Here is a 20652-nt window from a genome sequence, read left to right as displayed (position 1 = left end):
CAGAAGCTCCCACTCTTCTCTCACCAGCTGATCTCTGTTCCCTATTGCAATGCTGCTTGCAAGGCTTGGTGGGGTCATAGGGCAGTTGGGAGTTGTTTGCAACTTTGCCTACGTCAGAGCTCCACTCCCTTAGAGTTATTTATCTTGAATTTTATTTTTTTTTTGACACAAAGGATTTGGCTTTTGTCAAAAGCTCCCAATGAAATATTTCGCAAATGGCTCCTCATTTCCTTCTCATTAGAAACACTCCTTCCCTGCTGAGTGTCCCATTCTCAAACTGCTTTCCCTCTCTCAGCAGGTTTCTACAACCCCTTATTTCTCTTCACTGACGGGTCAATGTCCCTCCAGCAGCAGAGGGATACAGGTGGAACTGGTTGCACTGGAATGCTGGCATTGCTGGCAGTACTGGCAGTGCTGCTGAAGCATCTGTCTGCTTCTCAGAAACAGCTCCCATTCTGGGAAGAGTTCTGACATCTTTGCCAAGACCTGGGCCTAAAGCACCACAGCTGAGACAAGAATTCCCATTTCTGTCATTTCAATGCAGGCTCACACAGCCCATGGGAAGGACAGCACTCACTTGCTTGCAGCCAGGTCATCAGCACTTAGAGCCCACCCTAATTACTGCCCATCCCCTTCATGATGCAATAAAGGCTATTAGGGACCAGGTTTTGGGATACTATGATCCCCTTTCCAGCCCTTCATTAGGGCTCATCCTCCCCCTCCTCAGACATGGGAGCCCTTGTGTTTGTTTTTACCTGACCCCACCCCTCTGGGCAACCTGTGCCAGGGCCTCACCACCCTCTCAGCGAAGGATTTCTTCACAATATCCAATCTGACCCCACCCTCTGTCAGTGGGAAGCCATTCCCCCTTGTCCTGTCACTCCATGCCCTTGTCCAAAGTCCCTCTCCAACTCTCCTGGAGCCCCATCAGCTCCTGGATCATGAAGTGTTTGCCCTTGAAAGGATTGGGCTGGTGAGGGCATGTGAGATTGCATAGCTGGGGACACAGACACGGTGTCAGCAGGGAGAGAGGTGACAGTTCTGGTCCCAGGGCCAGCAGTTACCAGGAGGAGCATCCCAGATCCCTGAGGCACATGTCAGCCTGGCTAGGAATCATCTCACCTCATGTTTCTAGGAATTCCTTGGAATTCACTGTAGGTTGTTGTCTGACTCCTGAGGGAGCGTAGAGGAGGACTCTGATGAAACCTGCAACTTTCTAAGGATTAAAGCCAAGAGAGCAGCATGGATTTGCCACTTCTCAGAAGAAATGATATTGCTGAAATCCTAAATCATCCCTCTGCTGTGTGCCTGTGCTCCAGCTCATGCACAGAATTGATTATTGCAAGAATCCTCTTACAAACTGTGTGGTGAATGTCAGTGCCACTGAAACTGGGGTAGACTAGTGGGAAAATTAAATTTGAAACAGAAATCATAGGTTTTGTCTCTCAGAGTCCTAAAAATCCACCTGTGCAATGCAAGGTAGTGATTTGATCCTGTTCAAAGACAAGATTTCAGGATTAGGGTTGCTAAGAGGAACCTGACACAAACTGCTTTTCCTAGAAGGAATGAGGAGTTCTTCGAACTGTCAACAGATGGCTCATTCCAGACATTGCAGGCACCAGCCTTTGGAAGAGCTGTGGTGTGAGACAGGTACCTACCCTCCTCACAGATGATCCAGAGGCTTTAGAATGGGAAAAGCTAAGGAAATGAGCCAGTTTCTAACGCTGTTTCCCATGGACAAGCTCTGCAGCAAATCCCTGATGTTGTTTATTCAAGAAAATCTGGGGCATGAGTTTCCATATTGAAAAGAAACAAAAAGAAAAATTCCAAATCTGATTTTGGGGTAGCAACAAAATTTAAAAAATCAGTACATTACAGTTTATTCCTTGGGGCGAAGACAATGAGGGTCATTCCATGAGGAATACAGGAACAGGACTGAGCTCATACATCTGGCTGTCTCTGCGGTGCCACATCTCCCAGTGCCACATGTCCAGAAGTGCCTCACAGAGCTGTCACCTCCACCACAGTGTCCCCAGGGCCGTGGCTCCCCTCGTCACTCCCGGCTTTCTCCTCAAACACCGTCCGCAGAGCGACTCTGACGGAGCGCTGGAAGCGGCGCCGCTGGCAGCTCCCCACCAGCACGTAAATCACCGGGTTGAGGGAGCAGTTCAGCAGTGCCAGGAACAAAGAGGGGTCTTCTGGGAATAAATCACCGGAATCAGGGAGATTGAGGAAAACCTCCACGCAGAAAGGGATGCCAAAGGCAAAGAACAGCAGGATGTTGAGCAGGATGGCCACAAAGAGCTTCCCTGGCTGCCGCCTCCGGGAGCCGCAGCGCAGCTTGAGGAACAGGAACAGGTTGGAAACCAACATCATGAGGGAAAAAACCATGGAAATGGCGAGGGCTACACCTGCAAGGACGGTCTCAGAGTCCTCAGTGTAGGTGGAGGTGAGGTAGAGGGAGGAAACAAAAACCCCGGCAAGGGCCCAGAGGGCCCCGCTGACGACGGCCGAGAGGTGCCAGGGGCGGTGGCAGCGGTACCAGATGGGGCAGAGGACGGAGACGCAGCGCTCCACGCTGAGGGCTGCCAGCAGCCCCAGGCTGCTCAGGTCAAACACGTGGCACGGGAACCCAAGGGCAAACACAAAACGCTGATAGTGATGAATAAAAGGAAGCAAAGATGTGCAAAATGCTGCTATGGACAGAAAAGCCAACAGAAGCAGGAGAAACAGGAGGAGCAGGGAGAAGTCAGCAACAGCCAGATTTAGGATGCAGACAGTGAAAGGGCTCTGCTTTGTGTGGAAGCCCAGGAACCACAAGACCACCCCATTCCCCGCCAGCCCACAGAGGGAAATCCCCAGGCACACCCCTGCAAAGGCAATCAGGCTGTAGGGAATGCTGGAGCATTGATCTGGGACATATTCCTCCCAATCCAGAGATCCATAAAATGTATTGTTCAGGGTGAGGTTTGTTGTGCTGTTCTCCTCCATGGTGAATGATCCTGCTCCCAGCAGCTGCCTTCTCCCTTTCCCACCACCTCCTAGGGAGAGATGGGGAACCAGAGGGAAATAAGGGACATCAGCACTCCAAGCATTTCCCATCTATCCACACAGCCCCACACCAGCCCCAGGAAGAACCCCACCCCTGCAGTGCCCAGGACAGGCTCCCAGCCCTCCAGCCCTGACCCTAGACAGGAATCTCCCACCAGGCCATCCCTGGACTCCTACCTCCAGCAGGAACAGCACTGACACAGCAGCACCAGGAGAAAGGATTTGGGGATGGCTGCTGAAGCCACTGGCTGTGCTTCAACCTCGTGCCCCGTGCCTGGGTGCAGACCTTGGCCCAGAGATCACATCCCATGGTCAGAGCTCCCCTCACAATCTCCCCACATCAGTGACAGCTTCCCCTCACATGTCCCAGGGACACAGATCTTATCAGAACGAGGTGGCCATGTTACTGCCTTCCTCTGCCACTCTCCAATGTCATCCCACCATGCCAGGGGCTTCTGGCTTTCACTGCGTGTGCCAGGTGGTCCATCCATCAATGCAGAAGGGGATATAAATCATTCTCAGGGATGTAGGATGGCAGAGAGGTGAGAGAGACGAGCCAGAGACCTTCACGAGTGAGAAATCACTGGTGTGCAGACATGCAACAGGACAAATTGCTTAGTGTCTCTAGTGACATGTAACTCGTGCTCGGAGACTTCTTCCAACTTCGTTCTGGGAGAAACTTTCAGGAGTTGCACCTTCTTCCATCTTCCTCTCACAGATGGATGCTGAGCCTAAGTTCTCTCCTTGTTTCAAGTCTTCCTCTAGCTCCAAATCCTGAAGCTCCAGGCTGGACCCCCTGGAGAGCACATGGACCTTGTGCATTAGCACATCCATCAGTTCTGGGGATCACAAGCACAGGATACAACTCCAAAGGAGATGGAAAACACATGAAAGAGGGACAGAAAATAAGCAATAAAATGCCAGTCCCCGTGCTGTGAAGGGCTGAGGTTGTGTGGCAGGAACCACCTGGAGATAACAGTGCTTTGGCAGCACCATGTACCCCACAAACCTAATCTCTCAGGAGACATGTGCCCAGCAGGGGTGATGAGGCTGATGACTGGGATTAGACAGGATGGGATTAGAGGCTGTGGGCAAAACCCTCGTGCAGTCCTGTGTCTGGGCACTGGTGATTTCCCACAGCAGCTGGACACAAGGGCAGTGCTCATCCCCATTGCTCCTGCTCAGGAGCTCTGTTGGCATCTAATGAGGTCTGGAATTTCTGAGCGATTCAGAAAACCCAGTAATAGCTTAACAGATCATAGTGGAGTGCCCTTCCATGGACAGGATCTGCCCTCACCAGAGGAGGGTTTTCACCCAGGATACTCAGCACATGAAGGGACATAATATTATCTGTGGTGTCCTCTCATTTTCATTGCTTTAAATCCAGTAAATTATTAAAATTCAAAAGTCAGAATGCCTGCATTGATGGGATCATAACAGATCAGCAACTCCTCATGAAGAACTGGGCGGGAGGAGAGGAAGGCGGTAACATGGCCACCTCGTTCTGATAAGATCTGTGTCCCTGGGACATGTGAGGGGAAGCTGTCACTGATGTGGGGAGATTGTGAGGGGAGCTCTGACCATGGGATGTGATCTCTGGGCCAAGGTCTGCACCCAGGCACGGGGCACGAGGTTGAAGCACAGCCAGTGGCTTCAGCAGCCATCCCCAAATCCTTTCTCCTGGTGCTGCTGTGTCAGTGCTGTTCCTGCTGGAGGTAGGAGTCCAGGGATGGCCTGGTGGGAGATTCCTGTCTAGGGTCAGGGCTGGAGGGCTGGGAGCCTGTCCTGGGCACTGCAGGGGTGGGGTTCTTCCTGGGGTTGGCGTGGGGCTGTGCGGATAGATGGGAAATGCTTGGAGTGCTGATGTCCCTTATTTCCCTCTGGTTCCCCATCTCTCCCTAGGAGGTGGTGGGAAAGGGAGAAGGCAGCTGCTGGGAGCAGGATCATTCACCATGGAGGAGAAGAGCACAACAAACCTCACCCTGAACAATACATTTTATGGATCTCTGGATTGGGAGGAATATGTCCCAGATCAATGCTCCAGCATTCCCTACAGCCTGATTGCCTTTGCAGGGGTGTGCCTGGGGATTTCCCTCTGTGGGCTGGCGGGGAATGGGGTGGTCTTGTGGTTCCTGGGCTTCCACACAAAGCAGAGCCCTTTCACTGTCTGCATCCTAAATCTGGCTGTTGCTGACTTCTCCCTGCTCCTCCTGTTTCTCCTGCTTCTGTTGGCTTTTCTGTCCATAGCAGCATTTTGCACATCTTTGCTTCCTTTTATTCATCACTATCAGCGTTTTGTGTTTGCCCTTGGGTTCCCGTGCCACGTGTTTGACCTGAGCAGCCTGGGGCTGCTGGCAGCCCTCAGCGTGGAGCGCTGCGTCTCCGTCCTCTGCCCCATCTGGTACCGCTGCCACCGCCCCTGGCACCTCTCGGCCGTCGTCAGCGGGGCCCTCTGGGCCCTTGCCGGGGTTTTTGTTTCCTCCCTCTACCTCACCTCCACCTACACTGAGGACTCTGAGACCGTCCTTGCAGGTGTAGCCCTCGCCATTTCCATGGTTTTTTCCCTCATGATGTTGGTTTCCAACCTGTTCCTGTTCCTCAAGCTGCGCTGCGGCTCCCGGAGGCGGCAGCCAGGGAAGCTCTTTGTGGCCATCCTGCTCAACGTCCTGCTGTTCTTTGCCTTTGGCATCCCTTTCTGCGTGGAGGTTTTCCTCAATCTCCCTGATTCCGGTGATTTATTCCCAGAAGACCCCTCTTTGTTCCTGGCACTGCTGAACTGCTCCCTCAACCCGGTGATTTACGTGCTGGTGGGGAGCTGCCAGCGGCGCCGCTTCCAGCGCTCCGTCAGAGTCGCTCTGCGGACGGTGTTTGAGGAGAAAGCCGGGAGTGACGAGGGGAGCCACGGCCCTGGGGACACTGTGGTGGAGGTGACAGCTCTGTGAGGCACTTCTGGACATGTGACACCTCAGAGACTGCCTGAAGTATGGAGACCAGGGGACTCCAAGCAGCCTAGCCAGGCTTGGTCCAGCTCCTCAGCTGTGTTTATTCATCATGGAACTGCCCTTGCTGCCCCATCCACATGGAATAAACTCTGCTGATGAAGCAAAATCTGCAAAAATGGGCGGGGCAAGGGGTGTTGACTTGCTGATGGTGGAATTTGGGGTGGAAGGGGGTAAGAGATGGGTGAAAATTACAATTTGCGGAAAAGGGAGAAGAAATAGAGAGAAAGGGAAAGAAAGGGGAAAGGTAAAAATGAAGAGAGAGAGAGAAAAAAAAAGGAAAAAAGTTAAAAATACAACAAAGAAAAAACCAAACTAAGCAAGAGAATGAATGGGAGAGAAACAGAAAAAATAAGAAAGTATGGGAGAAAATAAAAATAAAGATTAAGAATGACAAAGGATATGCTTGGACAGGACAGATGAAGAAGGATATCCCTGGTGTGCTAAATCCCCATAAATATTTGGGTCACTCACACAGGGGCTGGTCCTGCTCGCTCTGGAGTCATTGCAGGAAATTTTATTCACCTAAGCACACCAGTGTTATACCACAGACCATCTGGAATTACCTGCTATAAAATAAACTTGGCTTTTCTCTCCTTTTTCAGTAGGCACTGACTGAAAGGTTCTTCCTGTGCCTTAAATTAAAAAAAATATTTATCTGAGTTTACATTCTGCGTGTTTTTATCAGCTGATAAATCAGATAGCAACAACAACAACTTTAAATACATTTTTTATCCCTTTAGGGGGAAAAAACCGACAAAAAAGAGAATTCTGGTCTTTTTATCAATACAAAAATGTTTTATTTGTCCCAATGATAAAAACATTTGAGATATTGAAAAGATAACATTTTGAACATGAATTTGTGAGGTTTTTCAAAGAAAATTACCCACACTGACTTTTACTAATAATTTTGGTTAAAAGAATAAATGTTAGGTAGTCTGATAGCACAAATAATCCCAATTTGCTCCTCAAAGAACTTGGTTTAGAGAATAATTTGTTGAATATCATGGTATTTATTTACCTTGTTCTGTTTCCTGTATTTTTCCCACTATCCTTAGATTTATTTCTATTGGTGAAGGAGATTAAAAGCCATGGTTTCTGAAGTGTCCTTTGAAAGGAAGAAATTACAACCCAATGCATGCTGTAGATAAATGCAGAGACTGTGCCAAGGGCTGGAGGGAATTAAAATAACATGTAACAATAAAATAATATAAAATACTAATCTCCAGTCCCATATTTCTTTGAAATGCAGTGTAAGCTAGGATGAAACTCGGTGAATAAATTTTTAAAGCAAGTTGGAAGGAGTTGGAGCCCTCTTCTGCTCTGTGGTGTGGAAACATCCCTGGTTCAGAGAAAAATGGACTTGGTGGATGTGAATCTTTTCAGTCCTTGAAATGCTCACATTAGGAAGCCCAGAATGGATCTGGGCTTTCTAATGTGACCATTCCTCTGTGAGCCACAAAAGGCTGTGTGTGTGCTCTGACATAGGATGGGAATTCTAAGTTAAGAGGAATAGATGGATTCTCCTTCCAGGAATTTTATGTCTGCTTCCAACAGGAGGATTGTTGGTACTGATCTCATTTTCAGAGATGTGAGTGAAAAGCAACACAGAAGTTATGAGTTTATGAATGACAATGATTGATCCTGAGCAGGATTTCTTTGATGAAATTCAGACACAAAGACATTTCAGCCTTATCAAATGAATATTATTTAAAAGTCACTGGAAAGAAACAGGTAATTTTAATGTGTCCTAAATACAGGTCAGGTAAATTCTGTGATCCAGGACCTTGTGTACCATATGGGGCACTTAAAATAATAACCCAAAGGGGGTCTTAAAATAACAGAGACTTAAAATAATGACCTAAAATATCTACAGAGAGGGTACTGAGGGTCAGGCGAGATGAACCTTCCCTAGTACCTCAGAGTTCTTCAGTTCTGCCAAGACATTCCAGGCAGGATTTCAGGAGGACATGGTTATCGTATCCCGCGTTTCCCGCTCGTCTCTGTCATCCGCTGAGTCTTGGAAGGCCCTCTGGAATGCCAGCCTGAGGGCGAGCCTGAATTTCCGATCCCTGTAGCTTCCCACCAGGAAGTAAATGACGGGGTTGAGGGTGCTGTTGATGCAGGACAGCACAAAGCCAATCTCTGGGGAATACAGGAACTTGAGGCCCAGGAAGTCCAGGAGGATGAGGACACTGAGGGGCACAGCGAAAATGAGGAAGAGGAGGATGGTGAGCATGATGACGGTGAAGAGCCGGCCCGTTGGGAAGGGCTGGGAGCTGCACTTGACCCGCAGGAAGAGGGTGAGGCTGAAGAGCAGCATGAGGGGTGCACAGACGAGGAAATCCAAGGTTCCGATGGCGATGAGCAGGCGCTGGCAGGCCCTGGGAGAGGGACGGACAGTGCACAGAACATATCCCAGAATGTTCAGGAGCAGGGACAGGGCCCAGAGCAGGCTGGACACCACGGCAGACAGGTGCTTCGGGCGGTGTGTCCGGCACCAGATGGGGGACAGCACGGACAGGCAGCGCTCAATGCTGATGGCCGTCAGCAGGTACAGGCCCGTGCCGTACATGAAGAGATCCAGGAAGAGGAATATCCCAAACTGCACCCCCACGTTGAACTGCATCAGGTACTGCACGGTCTCCACGGCGATGCACAGCAGGTACCCGAAGTCGGCGGCCGCCAGGTTCAGGATGTAGACGGTGAAGCGGTTCCTGCGGATGCGGAAGCCCAGGTACCACAGGACCAGGCCGTTCCCAGCCATCCCACAGGCAGCACTCAGCAGGCAGAAGCTCTCCATGAACTTGAGGACAGTGTAGGATGGCTCGGATTGTCCCACAGCCCCGCTCTGGTTGGTCCCAGGAACATGGATGGCTGTGGTTGGAAGGACGATTGGTGTGGTTGAGGATCTCATAATGGGTGATTCGGACCTGGGAGCAGAGAGGGGAGAGGTGGTAACTCTAGGGTGACTTTTCCAGAGGGGTTCCTTTGTTTGTTCCAAGGCTTTGTAGCTAGAACTTGACTTCATGGATTCTCAAAATAAATTGGTTTGGAAGGGGCCAAGAGCCTGGAGTAATAGGACAAAGGGTGAAGGCTTCACACTGACAGAGTGTGGGTTTAGATAGGATATTGGGAATAAATTCTTCTCTGGGAGGGTGGTGAAGCTCTAGCACAGGTTGTCCAGAGAAACTGTGGCTGCTCCATCTGTGGAGGTGTGCAAGCCAGGCTGGAGCAAACTGGGATAGTGGAAGGTGTCCCTGCCCATTGCAGGGGTTGGGAACTGGATGATCTTTAAAGTCCCTTCCAGCCCAAACCACTCTGGAATTCTGTGAGTCCATGAGAACAATTGGTAGGTTTTTATACTGATGAGTGATTTCTGTTTTAATAAAGTGCCATTTGATGTGGTTCTCCTGGGTCTCGTGTACAAGAACAAATAAACATTTTGGTCTGGCAAAGCCCTCAGCTTCTCCCTCAGAATCTGCAAGAACCACATGTAAGAAACCACAGATTATCTCGTCCTCACAGGGCATGGGAGTTGTGGCTCTCATAACTCTTCCACACTACTCCATTAGTTAAGTCACTGATTCCTTCCCCAACGTCCTGTGATCTGATTGAGAATCTTGGGGGTGAAAAAAATGGGTTTAACACCTTTCTTATGGTCTGATGAGAACAAATACAGTGGTTCTTCTGCTGTCTCCCAACCAATATGGACATGGAAGGCAGAGAAGTTATAAAGAGGATAGGAACAAAAAATAGGGTTTAGTGGGAAGATGTGAATCACTGAACCATGTAGCCAGCAAGAATCCTCTGTTCTGTCTTTGTGGTGCAGCAGCACACACGGAGACAGACTTCCAAAAGCAGCCAGAACGTGACAGACTGAATCACTGCTGTTCCATCCCAGCACCCCAGGCATGCTGACCCCATGGACAGAGGGAAAAGAAGGGTGTGGTGCAGGGAATTTCAAGGCCAGGCTGGATGAGGCTTGGAGCAACCTGGGCTAGTGGAAGGTGTCCGTGCCCATGGCAGGGGGTGAGACTGGATGGGCTTTAAGGTCCCTTTCAACTCAAATAATTTGAGGATTCTATGATTTGCTTTAGGGTTGATTGAAACCAGGGAAGTTCTGGCACTGCAGAGCTGAATCCCATCCTCAGCTCTTATAGCACCTTGAGCACTTCTAACATGAACAGTGCGGAGAGCAGCCCTGTTCCTCCCTCACAGCATGCTCCAGGGGTGGCCAAAAATGATCACATTTTTGCAGAAATTAGCAGAAACAGCCTCAAGTTCTGTGCAGCTTTTCTGCTGCAAGAACAGAGGAAGGCCCGGTGGTTAAGTGGTTTCCTGGCTTCTGTGCAACCAAATTTCCACTTGATCTGAAGAGAGTGTGAACATTTGAGTGTCACCTAAGTTCTGTCTCAGCCCACTGCAGCCTCCACAGGTGCATCTCTCTCCACTGGGAATTCAAGGAACGACAGGTGATAATTCCCAATGTTAAATGGCTTTGTGCCATTGATCATGTCATAGAATCATGGAATGGTTTGGGTTGGGAGGGATCTTAAAGGTCATCTTGTTCCAACCTCCTGCCACAGCCAGGGATACCTTCCACAGACCAGGTTCCTCCAAATCCCTGCCCACCTGGCCTTGGACACTTGAGGCAGGAATAAGGCAGCCACAGCTTCTCTGGGCAGCCTGTGCCTCACCACCCTCACAGAGAAGAAATTCCACCCAAGATCTAATTCAAATCCACTGTCTTCCAGTTTAAAACAACTCCCCCTTGTCCTGCCCCTCCAGGCTTTTCTCCAAAGTCTCTCTCCAGCTGTCTTGGAGCACCTGTAGGCACTGGAAGGTGCTGTATGTGCATAAAGACTGCCAGGAACAGAAATGGCTGCAACAGGTAAATGACAAAACATCAATAGTTTTGCCTTCTGCTGTAATAGAAGTGATGAAATCCTTCTCTTACTTCTGTAGACTGTGGAGAAGAACACTGCAAAAGTCACTCATGATTCTCATTTATTTATCATAGTCCCTTGGAAAGACTGAATTCCTGTTTCCAACACACATTCAAGACATGATTCCACTTCCTTATGTAACTAATAAGTGAAAACTCTCTTCAAACAGCAGCAGCCTGAGTCCAGGTGATCTTTTTCTCCCTTGAGATTAAACATCCTCCATGTGATTTGCCTGCAAATCCTGCCTGTAGTTCTGAGGCAGAACTACCCTGACCCCACAAAAGTGTCTCAGACAATGGACAGAAAGTTTTGCTGTTGTAATGACAGGTCTCTGAGTAATGACTTTTTATATTACAGAGGTGCATTTAGAGCAGTTCAAGAGCACTTGTAATCCCTGGAATGAAGCTTTCCTTATATTGAAAATGTTATCATCAGTTCTTGACCTTCAGCAAATTTCTGTCCAGCAAAGGAAGTAAATTTTTGATCCTTTTTCCTTCATTGTTCTTGTTTCTCCTCCCTTCCCCAAAGCCTGACAAACCATCAGAGTGCAATGTCAAAGACCCACCTCAGAATTTCTCACCTTTTTTGCGTTCCTGGGAATTTCAGCGCCCGTGCCCGGCAATGTTGTCCTGTGGATGGTGTGACATGGGGTGCAGCTCGAGTCCTTGTGTCATCCTGCAGTGCTGGGCTGGGCACCCACTGTTTAAAAAGCCATGGTGTTTCCAGCGTGACCCTCCAGGCAGCCAATCACTCATGGGGGAAATACCTCCCCTGTGTGGGTATGATCACTCAGATTTGAACCACTTCCCCCTCCCCTCTTTGCAGTGTCACGGAAACATTATTTTTTTACTACTTCTCCCTTCTTCAGCCATTCTTGCAAGAACTGTCCATATAGACTTTTCACTGGTATTGTGTCCTGCTTGAGGCCCTGAGATGCTCTGGTTTCACAGCCCCTGAAGATGAGGTTTTAGTGCTGCACAGGTAGAGAAATTTAAATTCTCTCCCATAACATATTTGCTGGAGGTTTCACAACCTCCCTCAACGTTTCTCATTCCCTCCTGTCCCTGCCCAGTTGTCACACACCCGTCACCACAGTGGGTCCTCCTCTGACCCACAGCCTCTCCCAGCACAGTTCAGCACCTTATGGGATCTCTACTGCTTCATCCAACTTTGCACCCAAACTTTCCACCTCAGGAGTTCCAGATGCCCAAACCCTGCTTGTGCTGCCCTCAGCATGGAGCTCTGGGGTCAGGAGCTCTTTCAGTTCACCTTCATACCTCAGATGATTTCAGCACAGTCCTTCAACACCTCAGCCACTTCAGATTTCACAAAATCCCTCCAGCCCCATGCCTTTCACTTCCAGTTTCACAACTTCCCCTTGAAGAGAGCTTCAGGTTCTTCCTCACCTTGTGTCTCCTAAACAGACAGAACCCACCCACCCACAACATCCCAGTCCTGTCCATGCACACTCCATGTCCCTGAGTCACCCCGATCCAAAGGGTGTGGAAACAGAGAAAAACACCTTTCTCCTTTCCTGACATCCTCACAGGGAACTATTTTGTCCCTTAGTCCCTTGGGCCAGGGAAGTAAAGGGACAGGAGTGTGATGCCACCCAAATCACTGCCATGTGTATCAGTGGGCACAGGAATGGGCAGATCCAGCCCAAAATTGCTTAGCAGGTCAGAAATGTATTTGTACATCTTCAGCTTCTGTTGTCATCTGTTCTTCCACTTCCTTTCCCAAAGATTGTAAGACTGTTTTTACTTTCTTACCCAATCCTATTTCCTATAATGGTTACTGGCAACCCTCATTAACCTGGCCAGGACTCCAGGCTATGGCGTAAAATGATATCAAAATTAAAAGACTATTTTTCTATCCAGAGCACTATTTATTTAATTCTTCATTAATTTGAGGGTTTCCATTTTCTCTGCATGGATTGCTGGCATTCCATGTTGGGAGACATTCAAAATGCCTTTGTTGTTATTGGGCCATTCTGAACTTCAGTAAATGTCAGCAAAACAGCGGGATGGGCAGTGCATGAAACTATTTATTGAGGCACCTAAATCTCAAGCTGAAAATACACAGTACACATCAGAGCAGTGATGAATTGGAGTTGCAGTAATACACAAATTAATAAAATTCTGGTATGGTTTGGGTTGGAAGAACTTTAAAGTTCATTCAGTTCCACCTTCAGCCATGGGCAGGGAGCCCTTCCACTATCCCAGGGTGCTCCAAACTGTCCTGGAACACTTCCAGGGATGGGGCAGCCACAGCTTCTCTGGGCAACCTGTGCCAGGGCCTCAGCACTCTCCCAGGGAAGAATTTATTCCCAATATCCCATCTAAACCCACCTTCTGTCATTTAAAGCCATTTCCCCTTACTGATTAAGTGACTAGATCCATTTCTTTCCAGAAAAAAGCCTGGAGTGGCAAAGGCTCAACTCAGCTGACTTCCACAGATGTACAAGAGCTGACTTCCTCCCCTCCTTTAGTTTCCCAATTTGTAAAATAAGGATTTAAATTTTTATTTTTACTTACTCTAATTCACTGACCTTTGCTGAAACATTGCAAGTTCTTGCAAAAGGCCTTATTCCCTGGGCTACCAGTGATGACATTTCATGGAAAATAGGGACTTGGAGGGTCACCAACAGGTGACCCGAGCCACCCTCTGTCTCTCTTCTTCTTACTACTAGAAACCTTCTAGGTTATTTATCTTTTTTTTCATGAGGGCTTGTGAAGTTTTTTTGGGATACACAATGATTTAAAAATCCTCACAATTTTATAATTACTCACAGTGCCGTAAAGCCTAAGCTGTGGATCTAAGGTTTGGGAAACACACAAAGCATGGATTAATGTCAGAGTCTGGGAATGTTAACTTGACCAGGCACAACACATGCTTGCCCAGTTTAATGTTCAGCTAATCTGTTGGCTGTTATTTCCAAGAATCATGGAATTGTTAAGGTTGGAGAAGCACTCCAAGGTCATCGAGTCCAACCATTCCCCAGCAATGCCACCACTAATGTGTGTCCCCAAGTGCCACATCCACAGGTTTTAAATCCCTTCAGACTGATGGTGACTGCACCACTGCTCTTGGAAAACTGTGCCAGGGCTGCAACACCCTGTGAGTGAAGAAATTTTTCCTAAAATCCAGTCTAAACTTCCCCTGGTAGGACGGGATTAATTTCTTCTCCTTCCCACCCCTGAGCATTCACACCTCCCTCCTCCAGCCCCAAGAGCCCTTCAGCTGGGAGATTTCCTTGGAGAGGGTGGAGTATGTCTGTGTAAAGAGGGAATTAAGCCCTGGAGGAGGGAGATTTCCTTGGAGAGGTTTGAGGAAAGTTACTTAAACAGTTTTTTTCACTCTGCTTGCTGGGCTGTGTGTGCACCCTTCAGTGCCCATGCTCCCTCCAAGCAGCTCTAACATGAGCAGGAAAAGCCAGGATACACTTGGTGATAAAGGAAAGCAAGGAATTAAATGAGGTGGGATTAAAAAAGGCACCTCCTAAGCAAGTGTTGGAAGCTTTTCAGAAGCTGTTCTATGTTCTTTAAAGCCTCTACCAGAAAAGGGAGATTTTGGGGACATAAAATCTTACAGCTCTTATGCAAAAATTAGATCTCCAAACACAGAGAAGGTAAGTTTTCCAGGATATTTTCTCTTTCCTCTTTTCTTTTCTTTTCCTGATTTCCTTTCCTCTTTTTCCCCCCTGCCCTTCCTCTTGACAAAGGTGAAAATAGAAAAAGAAATTTCCCCTGAAATTGTCAACCATCTCTGGCTCTTTTTGGCTGAAACCATGTGCAGAACTGGTCTGCAGTCCCAAATCAGGTTATTGAATTCTTCTTGAATTAACCACCTCAGATTTTAGGGGGAAACCCTTACAATAAGAGGATGCTGCAATTCCTTATCCTTTTCTTTTTTTTTAATTATAACACATTGTATTTATTTCATATTCCAGTTGATTGCACTATATCATGTACCTCTAGTCAGTGACTGAAAAGATTATTTTAGAGGTAAAAGCTCCCTTTTATCCCTTTTCTTGAGTATGTGTTGCCTCCTGTCAGTTAAACTGCAGGCACAGGAGAAGTCACAAACTTTCCCAACTTCCTCTTCAGGCTTCACTTTTTCAAGTTGGAGAGCAATTTTGGTTTTTCTACATTTCAGCATTTCCTGTGGGTGCTTCATCAGCTTTTTGCCTCTACAAGAGTTTCTGATTTTGCTCTGTTTTAAAATCATAAAATAGGAGCCTGGATCAGATGGATCCAATCCCAAAGGGATCCAGTGGGTGGCATCCCTGTCCATAGAAGTGAGGTTGGAACTAGATGGTCTCTAAGGTCCCTTCCAATCCAAACGATTCCAGGAGTCTATGATTCTATGGCTGTGTCTCATATAAGGCAAATTAAATATGTAGAGGGGGAAGAACAACAAAAAACCAAAGAAAAACCAAAACAAATTTAAAAAGCACTTGATAAACTTAATTCTAATCCTATGTATTTCTTAGAGAGAATGCACTTCTGATAAAGAATTTATTTTTAAGAATGAAAAAACTGATGAATAATTATGTCATTGTCTTCCCATATTCCCAGGCTCTGCACAGCACATTGCCCACTAGATTGGCACGGAAAACTCCAGCAGCATGAAGGAATTCATCCTCCTGGGCCTCTCAGAGAACCAAGGGGTGCAGAAAATGTATTTTGTGATGTTCCTGCTTTTCTACACGCTCACAGTGACAGGAAATCTTACAGTTCTCACTGTGATGAGCAGCCGGCCCCTGAACTCCCCGATGTACTTCTTCCTCTGCCACCTTTCCTTTGTAGATGTTTGTTACTCCTCTGTCACAGCTCCCCAACTGATTTCTGGCTTCCTGGTGGAAAATAACACCATCTCCTTTGCAGGTTGCATAGGACAGCTCTTTGGGCTTCATGGTTTTGGCTGCACAGAGGTTTTCATCCTGACAGCCGTGGCCTACGACCACTGCGTGGCCGTCTGCCGGCCCCTGCACTACCCTGCGCTCACGCCCCAGCGCCTTTGTGGCCGCATGGTGGGGGTCTCCTGGACAGGGGGCTTCCTGCATTCCACCCTCCAGACCTTTCCCACTCTTCCCTGCTCCCTTTATACGGCCCCAATAAAGTCACTCACTACTTCTGTGATGTCCACCCCCTGCTCCCCCTGGCCTGTGCAGACACGCGTGCCATGTCCCCTGAGCTGCTTCCTCATCCTGGTCACATCCTACATGGGAATCCTGGCTTCCCTGAGGGGCCAAAGGCTGGCAAGGTGGCACAAGGCCCTGTCCACACGCGGGTCCCACATCACTGTGGTGATCCTGTGCCTTGGGCACAGCACAGTTGTTTACATCCGCCCGTCCAGCAGCCTCTGAGGACACAGGCACAGCCATGTTCTACGTGCTCATCACACCCATGCTCAAGCCCCTGATCTACACCCTCTGGAATGGGGAGGTGAAGGGAGCCATGAGGAAACAGTGCAGGAGGAAAGTGGGAAGCAGAAACAGGAAGGGCAAGAGCTGTGGTCATGTTCTCAAAGGATCGGAGAAAATCAAGCACATTTTGCTGTAATTTATTCTGTGACAATGCCCCAAAATGGGCCTTTCAAAGAACGGCTGCCTGTTGGCCTAATCCTGCTGTAATTAGGAAGGCACTAAAAGTTCTTTTTATGATGGAAAAGACATTGGGAACTCTGGCATTTCCTTCCTATTCCCTGCCAATGAGCACAGGCCCACACCAAGGTCTCCTGAGCAGCTGCAACATCACTGCTTAAATACAGTTGAAAATACTGAAAATATTGTCCAGGTGGAGCACCCCATAAGAAACAAAAAAATAAAAAAAAACCTGATATTAAGAGCTAGTTGTGTGGTTTGTTAATGAAGGAACAGGAGGGGAAACTTCTCCCCATCTTCCCCAAATCTTTTCTGCCCTGTTCCAGGTCAGGCTGGATGGGGCCTGGAGCAACCTAGTCTGGGGAAAGGTGTCCTTGCCCATGGCAGGGGGTTAGAATGAGATGGTCTGTGAGGTACCTTTCAATCCAAACAGCTATTCTGAAATTCTCTTATTCTCCTATAATTCAATCTATTTCACCTATCTCTGCCCAAGACAGCAGTAAATAAAATAAATGTAGTTTTAAATGCTTTGGAGGTGAGCACCAGTGGGGTTTTTTAGAGGTCTCACATCTGGGTGCTTCTGAGCAAATATTCTCCCATAGATTATGGAAGGTGTCACTGGAAACATTGTCAGGCTCCTCTACACTTTGCAAAGAATTCTTACAAGAATTTCATACTTGAGCTCAGAAGTTGCTTCTGTGCTTTATTGTGTCAGTAAAAATACCTTCTAAGCAAGGAAGGCTCACCACAAATCTTTGTGCATTTTTTGACACGATTTCCTGAGTTACTTCTTGTTTTAAAGCTGTAAGTAAGGTGTCTAATGGATAACATCAGTGATATTTTTGCTTTCTGCTCCCAACAGGTAAGTTAGTAAGAAATAAGATTGTAGATGAGAAATACAGGCTTATGACAGAAAGAAAAATTTGTATCCATTTATAAGAATTTATATAAATGTCCTATGTAATACACATCTTTATCTGATGTCTCTCTCCAGGCATTAAAGTAATAACTACCCAAGGAACAATTTTAGCTCCTTGCCCACAGGTAATTTCTGACAAAACTCGCTTTGCCTCTGGGATCTCATTACTCCTGACAGCCTTGTGCTTTGTGGTGTGATTTACTTGAACTATTTGTGCTACAGAAATAATTGAAGATGCTCCAGGAGGTTGGTTTTTCGGGTTTTTTTGCATAATGAGAACTACAGAAGGTTGGGCTGTTCTTTTCAGGACTTAGAGTTGGCAGAGATACAGAGCTGCTTTCACAACTTCTGAGCAGCTTCTTGCAGAGAGTTTCTGATGGAACCAAGAGGTTCTGATGGAACCCCCTGAAGTGGTTTGGGGAGGTCGTCAGAGGAGCGACAGCAAGTGAGCTCTATGGAAGTGCTCTGGGATTGTTCCTTTGTTTTGCTCAGGCCCCACTGAAGTCCTGCCTTTGCAAAGCAGCATTGCTGGTGAGTGACTTTTGGGAGGTCTATTTTATGAGTTAGAATAAAAAAAAATTTAAAAATCATTTACAGATTTAAAATCCTAGAATGGTGTGGGCTGGAAGGCACCTTAAAGCTCATCTTGTTCTGATCCCCTGCCACGGGGGATTGGTCAGGTTGCTCCAAGCCCTGTCCAGCTTGGTCTTGAGCACTTTCAGGAATATCACACCCACTAGTGATCCTGGGGTTGTGCATAGGAATGCTGTAAGGGTGGATCTGTGGGTGTTTGTCAGTAAAGCAGAAACATCTCATTCACTAGCCAAGTGTCACTACAGGTGTATTTATTTACCACAGCTAGGACCTGGGTATTATTTCTGCCACCCTCCTCAGCTGAATAAGCAGAGCTTATGTTAGTACATGTCAGTGACATATTCTGGCTTGGATTTCACTGTCACTCCTTCAGGAAAGCATTGGCTTTAAACTGAAATTGTCCCAAAAAGACAGCAGAAGAAATACAGAGGATATTCAACATACCAGAGGACAATGTGTGTGTCCTGTTAATGTCCCCTGTCTAATGATTTGGCCTTTTGGATCTTTTAAGGCAGCTTTTATTCAATGCTGTCAGCATCATTGATGTCTGGTTTCTTACTTGTAGCCTCTTGCTTGCTGACTTATAAACTCCTTGTCAGGAATGAGCAGCAAAGGAATTTCCTGGAGGGATTGTAAATGGACAAGTGCATTCCTCTTCTGGTCCCACTTTTACCTCCACAGGACAGTGAGTGTATTTGTCTATTGAAAACCTTTAAAATTTCCTTTTTAAAATATAAAGGTCGAGAAACCAGGCAGGGTTTTGCAGCTTCTGCTGTGTTAGAATCCCCAATTTCTCCAGTGAGGAACTCCCCAGACCTGGTTTCTGTGCATGTATTCCCAGTTTCAGAGTGAATAAGTTAACTGGAGAGCCCTTTCCTCAGTTTAGAGGAGGGTCATTAGGATCAGAACCTGGAACAGCTCATGCCTGAGAATGGCAGCATTTGCTTGTAGTCACTTCAATTTTCCAGCAGGTAAAAGGAGAGCACAGCATTTTTCCATCATTCAAGGCTCTTGTTATCTGAGATCAGGATGAGCTGGAATCACCATTCCTGAAGGGATTTAAAAGCAGTATGGATGTAGTACTTGGGGACGTGGTTTAGTGGAGGTCTTGGGAGTGCTGGGGGGAGAACTGGACTCATCAGAGGCTTTTCCAACACTTACAATTCCATAATTAGGTGATTTCTCCCTGACAGAGAAATGGGAGCCCAACAACCATGATGCAGGAAAATAGTGGTCAGATTGAGTTCAGGGGAGAAGGTCAGTGTGGAAGGGCAGGACAGAGACCTGAATAGGGACAGAATAGGGGGTGAGCGCAAACTCTGCTTTCTGTCATTTGTGACATGACACTGTGCTTTTTGCAGAAGCAAGTGCAGAAACTGCTCACACCATCCACGAGCCTTGGAGCTGTAGCACATTCCCTTCCCTTCCTGGCCACCCCCCAAGCCGTGCCATGGCAGCCTGAGCTGCAGCGATGGCACAGGACAACTCCTCGCGGGTGACTGAATTCATCCTCCTGGGGCTCTCCGACACCCGGGGGCTGCAACTCCTCTTCTTCACCCTCATCCTCCTGGCCTACACCATGGTCCTGCTGGGCAACCTCCTCATCATCGTGACAGTCAGGACTGACCCCAAGCTCTCCTCGCCCATGTACTTCCTCCTCTGCAATCTGTCCTTCCTCGACATCTGCTGCACCTCTGTCACGGTCCCCAGGGTGCTGGTGGCTCTGCTCTCAGGACACAAGGCCATTGCCTTTGAGGGCTGCATGGCCCAGCTGTTTTTCCTGCACTTTGTGGGCTCCTCAGAGATGTTCCTCCTGACGGTGATGGCGTTCGACCGCTACACGGCCATCTGCAGGCCCCTGCACTACACGGCCATCATGGCCCGCGGGGCCTGCTGGGCATTGGTCGCTGCCTGCTGGGCCGGGGGCTTTATCCACTCCGCTGTCCAGACCGTGCTCATGCTCCGTCTGCCCTTCTGCGGCCCCAACACCATCAACAGCTACTTCTGTGACGTGCCACCCGTCATCCGCCTGGCCTGCGCCGACACCGCCCTCACCGAGTGGCTCATGGCCTCCAACAGCGGCCTCATATCCCTGGGCTGCTTCCTGGTGCTGGTGGCCTCCTACGTCCTCATCCTGGCCAAGGTCCGGGCCTGCGTCTCCCAGGGGAACTGGAAGGCCCTGTCCACCTGTGCCTCACACGTGATGGCCGTCACCCTGTTCTTCATGCCCTGCATCTTCACCTACCTGCGGCCCGCTGGGACCTTGCCCACCAGCAAGTACGTCTGTGCCATCTACACCATCTTGTCACCCATGATGAACCCCCTCATCTACACCCTGAGGAGCAGCGAGGTGAAGGAATCCATGTGGAGGCTCAGGAAGCGCTGCGGAACCTTCTGAGACAGGCTGGGTTGGCAGAACCCTGGGGTACACCCAGAGTTACACCTGGAGTCACGTTCCTACTCTACTCCTACACAATAATGACTTAGTGGCTAAAGCCCACAGACTTCAAATTATGCACAAATACATTTCTA

At 48.2% G+C, this 20652-nt stretch overlaps 5 protein-coding genes across 5 annotated transcripts; 3 read left to right on the top strand and 2 right to left on the bottom strand.

Moving 5' to 3' along the window:
- Window positions 1–1953: 1953 nt before the first annotated feature.
- Window positions 1954–2991, bottom strand: LOC127059634 (mas-related G-protein coupled receptor member H-like). The gene has a single exon (XM_050974680.1). The coding sequence runs from the start codon at window positions 2989–2991 to the stop codon at window positions 2002–2004; it is 990 nt and encodes a 329-aa protein (XP_050830637.1). The 3' UTR covers window positions 1954–2001.
- Window positions 2992–5003: 2012 nt separating this feature from the next.
- On the top strand, window positions 5004–5993 carry LOC103822232 (mas-related G-protein coupled receptor member H-like). Its single transcript, XM_050974679.1, has one exon. It carries the CDS (start codon window positions 5004–5006, stop codon window positions 5991–5993), a length of 990 nt encoding a protein of 329 aa, XP_050830636.1.
- A 927-nt stretch (window positions 5994–6920) lies between these two features.
- On the bottom strand, window positions 6921–11718 carry LOC103822128 (proto-oncogene Mas-like). Its single transcript, XM_009097089.4, has 2 exons — window positions 11580–11718; window positions 6921–8983 (listed from the first exon to the last, which is right to left on the bottom strand). Exon 2 carries the CDS (start codon window positions 8965–8967, stop codon window positions 8011–8013), a length of 957 nt encoding a protein of 318 aa, XP_009095337.1. The 5' UTR covers window positions 8968–8983; window positions 11580–11718; the 3' UTR covers window positions 6921–8010.
- A 3911-nt stretch (window positions 11719–15629) lies between these two features.
- On the top strand, window positions 15630–16566 carry LOC103822231 (olfactory receptor 4S2-like). The gene is given in 4 exon segments (XM_030240393.2): window positions 15630–16109; window positions 16112–16191; window positions 16193–16366; window positions 16368–16566. Coding segments are annotated over 4 exon segments (933 nt in total).
- A 3025-nt stretch (window positions 16567–19591) lies between these two features.
- On the top strand, window positions 19592–20518 carry LOC103822230 (olfactory receptor 1509-like). The gene has a single exon (XM_009097200.4). The coding sequence runs from the start codon at window positions 19592–19594 to the stop codon at window positions 20516–20518; it is 927 nt and encodes a 308-aa protein (XP_009095448.2).
- The last annotated feature ends 134 nt before the right edge of the window (window positions 20519–20652 follow it).

Source organism: Serinus canaria, chromosome 5, assembly GCF_022539315.1.
Source record: "Serinus canaria isolate serCan28SL12 chromosome 5, serCan2020, whole genome shotgun sequence".
NCBI lineage: Eukaryota > Metazoa > Chordata > Aves > Passeriformes > Fringillidae > Serinus > Serinus canaria.
This window is presented reverse-complemented; position numbering and strand designations above follow the sequence as displayed.

Bases quoted from the DNA above. Each gene is read 5' to 3' on its own strand.
- LOC103822230 (XM_009097200.4), top strand. From the start codon at position 19,592: ATGGCACAGGACAACTCCTCGCGGGTGACTGAATTCATCCTCCTGGGG.
- LOC127059634 (XM_050974680.1), bottom strand. From the start codon at position 2,991: ATGGAGGAGAACAGCACAACAAACCTCACCCTGAACAATACATTTTAT.
- LOC103822232 (XM_050974679.1), top strand. From the start codon at position 5,004: ATGGAGGAGAAGAGCACAACAAACCTCACCCTGAACAATACATTTTAT.
- LOC103822128 (XM_009097089.4), bottom strand. From the start codon at position 8,967: ATGAGATCCTCAACCACACCAATCGTCCTTCCAACCACAGCCATCCAT.